We start from the raw sequence: 7,562 nt of genomic DNA on the forward strand, positions 1-7,562 counted from the left end.
CGTGAGTGTGTGTGAGTGAGCGCGTGTGTGTGTGTGTGTGTGTGCGTATTTTCCTCCGTATTCTCACTATATCAGACTGTATGAGCCATAAAACCTGATGCATCAAATATGATACTCAACAGAAAAACATTGAACTCAACATTTTATTATTTTTTTTTGCCTAAAGGTTAAATGTAATAAAATGCTACAATGGCAGTGCAAATGCCTTCATTAAGAAACCCATTTAGTGTAAGTTTGAGATGGACACAGTACTCCAGTACTCAGTTGAGAGACGAGAACACATTTCTTGATTCTGCTGAAGAGTCAAATGCTGAGGCGCTTTCAGAGCGTGACGACGCGACACTAACTGCACCAGTGAAGGGCAGAGGAGCCACACCGACGTCTGTAATGCGTTTCTGACTCTTTCAGGCTGTTGCTGTGGGACTGTGATGAGCGCTCGTACAGTTACTACATCGAGGTGTCCACCAACCAGCAGCAGTGGACCAAAGTGCTGGACCGGACCAAAGTGGCCTGCCGGTGAGCAGCGTCTCTGCACCACAACACACACTCACACTGACAATTAGTGTTGATTATTAAATGTGATTTTCCGTTAAATTTAGATTTCAGTAAAAATGTAATTTTTAAAGAGTGCATGGGTTTCTCTTTAACGTGACGCTCTCTCTGACCCATCAGATCCTGGCAGGTGCTCAGCTTTGACAAGCATGCGGCGGCGTTCGTTCGGATCGTGGGAACTCACAACACTGCCAATGAGGTGAGAGCGGCGTGTGGAGTAACTCGGCACAATCCAAGCGTCTGCGGCCTCTGACCTCCTTCCCATGATTCCTGCAGGTCTTTCACTGTGTGCACTTCGAGTGTCCCGCGCAGCTGAACTCTGAGGGCAGCCCAGGACCCGCTCCGTCCCATCAGACGAGTCCGAGTCACGGGTGATGCTCCTCAGGAGGTCCTGCTGACTGCAGATCACACACTCTTCATCACCATCATCACACCTTCACATTCTGAATAACCCCATTTGCTTCATTTGCATTGCCCAGGTTGTAATGGTTGATTCTGTTGTTTTATGTGTTATTTATTAGATTGTTTGCTTATTGTAAATGTCAGTTGATCTGAAGCATATTTATTCAAATAAGAACTTTTCTCTTGTAATATATTCAGTTTTGGCGATGGCGTTGCACTATAGCATTGGTAGTGGACTGAAACACTTATTTTTAATTAGAGTTTCAGTTAGATCCATCCAAACTATTATTAATCATCGTATCTGATCCCAACTGAATCCAAGTATACGTGATATTTTACTCCGCTCAGTGTTGTACTTCTAGCCCTTTTTATGTATGGTGGCAAACACACTAGAAATAATAGTTTGATGCTGAGCTGTCTGAACGTCACTGGTCTTCCAGAATCTGTGTGTGTGGTCTGGGCTCTGATGTTGCTCGGGACACACAAACACGGTTTGTAAGTCTGTAAATAGGCTCGCTCATTTTGAAGCTGTGCGTCTTTCTCTGGTTTTGTATCTGCTGAACTCAAAGTGTTGGTTTCCTAATGTGCTCGCTAATGATTTACAATATTTTGAGTTTAGCAAGTGGCTGGCAACCCCCTGTACTGTGTTGATCAGTCTACACTGAGTCAGACTTTAGGGCAGATTCACCAAGACTGGACTTGCACCTGATTCAAGCGCTGTTTCTTCCATGAGCTCAGTTCGCTGAAGGAATCCTGTAGATCACGCAACAGCATAAACCCCCAGAAAATCTGCACTAATAGCAGTTTGCAGCAGCCGAATAACTACTTCTCTTACAAATTTTGAGAAATCTGGACTTTTAGCACACAAGCCACAGAATGAAAAGAAATAAAATAAGTAATTGTGACTTTATCTCAGAGTTCACACTTTTTTACTTGCCATTCTAGGTTTATGTGTCTCAATTCTACATTTTTTTTTTCTCTTTCAGTTAGGAGGAAAAAGTCGGAACTGTGAGATGGTAACTTGCAAATGATCAATGTAGCTGAACTTGCAATTCTGAGAAGATAGAATTTTGAGTCAGAATTGTGAGAGAAAAAATTGCAATTACCGTTTTTTATTCTGTAGCAGAAACAAAATAAATGCAGAATTGCTAGAACTTAGAATTCTGAGTTTCCATCTCGTTTAATCTACATACAGATTCAAGTCTTTTGTTAAAGTGAGATTTACTTTTTGTGTATTTGTGCATTTATGAATGTAAAATTTTCCAATAAACAAAAGTAAATCTATACAAAAACATTGTCACTGTAAAACACAAAAACGAATATAAGAAAGAAAAATCAAATAATACATTTTGAATAATTGGAGCATTAATATTACTCCAAAAGGATTGACTAAAAGGATGAACAGACTTAGTTGTAGGGCAAAGATTCACAAAAAGAGCAGGATGCCTCAATTATATTTTTACATTTTTGAAAGAAATGCTTAACGGTAAAATATGTGAATAATTTTATAAGCGATTTCAGTATGAGTGAAATATTAAGTGCCATTAAAATCAGACAGACTTAAGTCGTTTTGTAATTGGTGACTTGTAATGAAGTCATTTTTTGCTGTAAGGTGTCTGTACTTTTACTCAAGTATGGTTTTCAGGTACTCCTTACACCTCTGGGTATCGGTTCAGTAATAGTATCGAGATATTTTAGTCAGGTATCGTATCGAAGTCAAAATGTTGGTATTGTGACAACACTAGGTGGGAGTAGAGAGGGCAGGGAACCAACAGCTCCAAACTCAATCATTTTCAGTTTTCAGAAACTCACTCTCCGAGGCGGGAGTGTGGCGGATCTTCTTTCCATCCCCTCGCATCCAGCATAACTCCCACGACGACGGACTCTGGTCAGACTTGAGAGCCTTGGGCTCTGGGACGATGCTACTTTTTAAGTAGCTCTTGTCAGGGGCGGATTTAGTGATTTGGGGGCCCCAGGCAAAATATAGGAATGGGTCCTATACACCCTAACCCTAACCCATTTACCTGGATCAGCCTTGAGGTTCCTTTTTTGTTGTGATGCTTGCTGCTGCACAATGGTGCCCCACAGCTGTGTCCAATGTTTCTACATTTTTCATGTACATGTTATAATGGCTTTCTTTCATGCTGTAGACCACGAAATAGCAATTGATTTACAGTTTTCACAAAAACAAAATAAATTATAAAATGATAAACCTCACAATTGAGCCTTTAAACCATTTTTTAAGAAAGATGAGTCGGAAGTATAAATTATTATATTAATTTAAAACGGGGTTATGTGGGTGGATTTTTGCATTGGTCTGAACAAAAACTGCAGATGGGATTATTGAAAATGCACATTGATTCTCTGCCAGTAGGAAGCGATAGCATGCAGATGGGGGCCACTTAAGGCAATGATACGGCACTGGTGGCCTTCTTATGGCCCATACAAAATGGATGTAAGTCTGAAGTGGCCCACATGTAAAATAGCAAAAATGGCCCAATTTTTTTTCAAATCACATGTGGTCCTCTGTAGGCAAAGATGTGGCGTTCACGGCAATGTGTACTCTGAATGTGACCCTAAGGTGGCCCATGTGGTAAATAGTGAATATGGCCCAAATAGTGCCAAGTGGTCCACCTTTTGCCAAATGTGGCACAATCGACAAAGGCTAATCAGGGTGTAAACCAAATGTGGTCCACATATGTTTCAGCAAAGTGTTACTGATAAATCCCCTGTCATGTTTGTACTGGCTACTGTATACAGGCCACCAGGGCACGATACAGACTTTATTAAAGAATTTGCTGATTTTATATCCGAGTTAGTGCTGGCTGCAGATAAAGTTTTAATTGTTGGTGATTTTAATATCCATGTTGATAATGAAAAAGATGCATTGGGATCAGCATTCATAGACATTCTGAACTCTATTGGAGTTAGACAACACGTGTCAGGACCTACTCATTGTCAAAATCATACTCTAGATTTAATACTGTCACATGGAATTGATGTTGATGGTGTTGAAATTCTGCAGCAGAGCGATGATATCTCAGATCATTATCTAGTCTTGTGCAAACTTCATATAGCTAAAAGTGTAAATTTTATCATTGTTACAAGTATGGTAGAACCATCACTTCTACCACAAAAGACTGCTTTGTAAGTAATCTTCCTGATTTATCCCAATAGCCCGGAAAATGGAGCGCAGCTGGAGGAAAACCAAACTAGAGGTATTTCGTATTGCTTGGCGGGAAAGTAACCTATCCTAAAGAAAAACATTAAAAACTGCTAGATCTGATTACTTTTCATCTCTTTTAGAAAAAAATAAACATAACCCCAAGTATTTATTCAATACAGTGGCTAAATTAATGAAAAATAAAGCATCAACAGGTGTTGACATTTCCCAACAGCACAGCAGTAATGACTTTATGAACTACTTTACTTCCAAGATCGATACTATTAAGGAAAACTTGAAATCGCATCATATGACCCCTTTAATGATTTTCTGAGTATCTGTAAAATGTAAAAACGGCTTAACTTTTGCGATTTGACGTTGATAAAAGAAGCAAGACCGAACCACAGAACTAATTTGTTTATCCATTTTAAGCTCATTGTCAATTTGGATGCCCAGATTTTTGACACACAATCTCATATTTGATTCAAACTTTTTTAGTTCAGTTTTAAGGACTGCCATAGCAGATGCTGACCCAAATGGAATGGAATGATTTCCGTCTTAGATTCATTAAGATGCAGAAAAGTTGAGGACATCCACTTCGTGAGATCTTGAAGACAGGATGTCAGGGTTTCTAAAGCCTTTGCATTTCGTTTTTTAATTGGCAAATTTGCTTAAACAATGTCTAAATAGCTTTTTGGATTTTTGTTAACATTATTCAACATTTTAAGATCATTGTCAATTTGGATGCCCAGATTTTTGACACACAATCTCATATTTGATTCAAACTTTTTTAGTTCAGTTTTAAGGACTGCCATAGCAGATGCTGACCCAAATGGAATGGAATGATTTCCGTCTTAGATTCATTAAGATGCAGAAAAGTTGAGGACATCCACTTCGTGAGATCTTGAAGACAGGATGTCAGGGTTTCTAAAGCCTTTGCATTTCGTTTTTTAATTGGCATGTATATTTGTGTGTCATCAGCGTAGCAACGAAACGATATCCCATGTTTCGCAAGAATATCGCATAAAGGTATCATACACTCTAAAAAATGCTGGGTTGTTTCAACCCAACTTTGGGTCAAATATGGACTAACCCAACCAATATTACAGCATTTTTTAGAGTGTATATAGAGAGAATAAGATGGGAGTTAAAATGGATCCCTGCGGAACTCCGCAAGCAAGATGCACCGTGGAAGAAGTGAAATTATCAATGTTAACTGAGAAAGAACGGTTAGTCAAATAAGATATAAACCATTTTAGAACATTTCCCTGCAGACTGATGCAGTGTTCTAAATGGGAAATAAGAATAGAGTGATTAATAGTATCAAACGCTGCTGATAGATCGAGAAGTATGAGAACCACAGAATCGCCAGAGTCGACTGATAGATAGATGTCATTTAATACTTTAAGAAGAGCTGTTTCGGTGCTGTGCTGGATTCTAAAGCCTGACTGAAATGTATTGAGAATAGAATTACTACACATAAAGTGATGTAATTGTATAGAGACCACTTTTTCTAAAATTTTTGCCATAAAAGGCAGATTTGAAATAGGTCTAAAATTAAGACAATAAAGCTGGATCTAAATTCCCTTTTTTTAGTTGAGGTCTGACTGTTGCATGTTTTAACTGATCTGGTACAGTTCCAGTGCTAAGACATTTATTTATAAGAGACAGCAAACTAGGTCCAAGCGTCTTTACAATCTGTTTTAAAAAATGTGGAGGGATCGTGTCATGCGGGGAAGCAGAAGGCTTTAAGTGATCTATGGTTTCGTAGAGTGAGGAAAGGGTAATAAGCTCAAACTCACTCCAGGTAGCTCAACAAATATGTGTGCAAACCAAAGGTGAAGTAGTCCTTGATAAGTTAGCTATTTTAGTAACAAAGTTACAAAGGAGTTTTTCACACAGGTCTGAGGATATCTCTGTAAAGGTCTGATTAGGGGGGTTAAGAACATCGTTGATAGTAGCAAAAAGAACAGCAGGTTTATGCTGGCTTTTGGCAATAACATTCAAAGAATATCTATGCCTAGCTACTCTTACAGCTTTCTGATAATTAGCCAATGACTCTTTTAAGAGTTCGTAAGAAATCTGAAGTTTGTCCTTTTTCCATTTTCTTTCGGCCTTCCTACAGATCTGACGAAGAGCGCGAATGTTACTATTATTAATCCATGGATGAGGGTTTGGTTTTATGGGTCTAGATATCAGAGGAGCAACCCAGTCCATAACATTTTAACAAATATTACTAAATATTGTTAAATGTTCTTCAGAGTTTAACAAATGTAAAGGTGAATCAAGTGATGCTGACATGCTCGCATCCTCAAAAGCTGTAATAAATTTGGCATGGGCCATAGAATCTATCCTATGAAATGTGCGTGATGTTGGCAATGCAATATAAGTTTCAATAGGGACAGAAACATTAAAAAGAACAGGTTTGTGATCTGAAAAATTAGTGTCATACCACAGTATCATTCACAGATAATCCATAACATAAAACCAAATCTAAAATATGGCTATTAACATGTGTGGGAGCAGTGACTACTTGTTTCAAATCAAAAGAATGCACGAGACTTAGGAAGTCCTTAGATAGCGGGATTGAGTCACAACACACATCAATAACAATAGCCTGTCATATTTTGGAACAATTGTCCCCAAAAAGTCCGCAAATTCATCCATAAAGTTTTTGTTAAAATTCGGCGGGCGGTATATTAGGGCCACTGCCACTGGATTTGCAGCGTTCATAAGAAACAATTGCAGTTCAAAGCTATTATAAACATCCAATGGCAAAGCACAAATGTTAAACTTCTTATTGAATATGGTCAGCAGTCCTCCCCCTCGCCCAGTAAGTCGGAGGGTATTGATATAACTGCAATAATTCAGCATTAGTTCTGAGAGGAGACTGATATTACACTCATTTAGCCAGGTCTCAGTCACGCATAGTATATCCAGTTCAAGGTCTTGTTTACCAAGGATCTGGCATTGATCAGCGCCAAATAAATAGACGGTACCTCATTTATCCGAACTGCTTCCTGGCATAGAGAGCGCAGGTTGTAGAAATGTACACCTCTGACATGTGATTTGGATGGGATATACACGGATGGGTCGCGTAGAGTTGTATACGTGGTCGGATAGCACCACACTTCGGCAAGGCGGACAGAGTCGGCATGGCTGTGTCCTCCTGTTAGTTGGCGTAAGCAAGGTTGTCGTACGCGAACAGCTTTCCAGAGGAGTTTGCGTTTAATGGCAGTGCCACCTCGCCTACCGCGTTTCCTACGACGTTTCCTTTTCGTAGTATCTCCATGCCACCGACGCAAGTAGGCTGGTGTATCCGACAGAACACAAGTGGAGAAAAGTAAACCCAAGGGCTCTGTAGAGCAGTCACAGTCCGGTCTTTGGTTAAACTTTTGGAGGTTGAGGAGTGTCAGGTGATCGTAGACTATTATGGGTGAACTTA

At 39.4% G+C, this 7,562-nt stretch overlaps 1 protein-coding gene across 1 annotated transcript in view; it reads left to right on the plus strand.

Annotated features, from left to right (window-relative positions):
* LOC107688314 (BTB/POZ domain-containing protein 9-like) overlaps positions 1 to 2,060 on the plus strand; it is a 23,035-nt gene extending 20,975 nt beyond the window's left edge. The window contains exons 8-10 of the mRNA XM_016485936.1: positions 409 to 516; positions 673 to 751; positions 829 to 2,060. Of these exons, the coding sequence (XP_016341422.1) occupies positions 409 to 516; positions 673 to 751; positions 829 to 927 (286 nt within the window). The 3' untranslated portion in view covers positions 928 to 2,060. The remainder of the gene's footprint in view (positions 1 to 408; positions 517 to 672; positions 752 to 828) is intronic.
* The last annotated feature ends 5,502 nt before the right edge of the window (positions 2,061 to 7,562 follow it).

The sequence above is a fragment of the Sinocyclocheilus anshuiensis genome, unplaced genomic scaffold, assembly GCF_001515605.1.
Source record: "Sinocyclocheilus anshuiensis isolate Anshui unplaced genomic scaffold, SAMN03320099.WGS_v1.1 scaffold781, whole genome shotgun sequence".
Taxonomy (NCBI): domain Eukaryota; kingdom Metazoa; phylum Chordata; class Actinopteri; order Cypriniformes; family Cyprinidae; genus Sinocyclocheilus; species Sinocyclocheilus anshuiensis.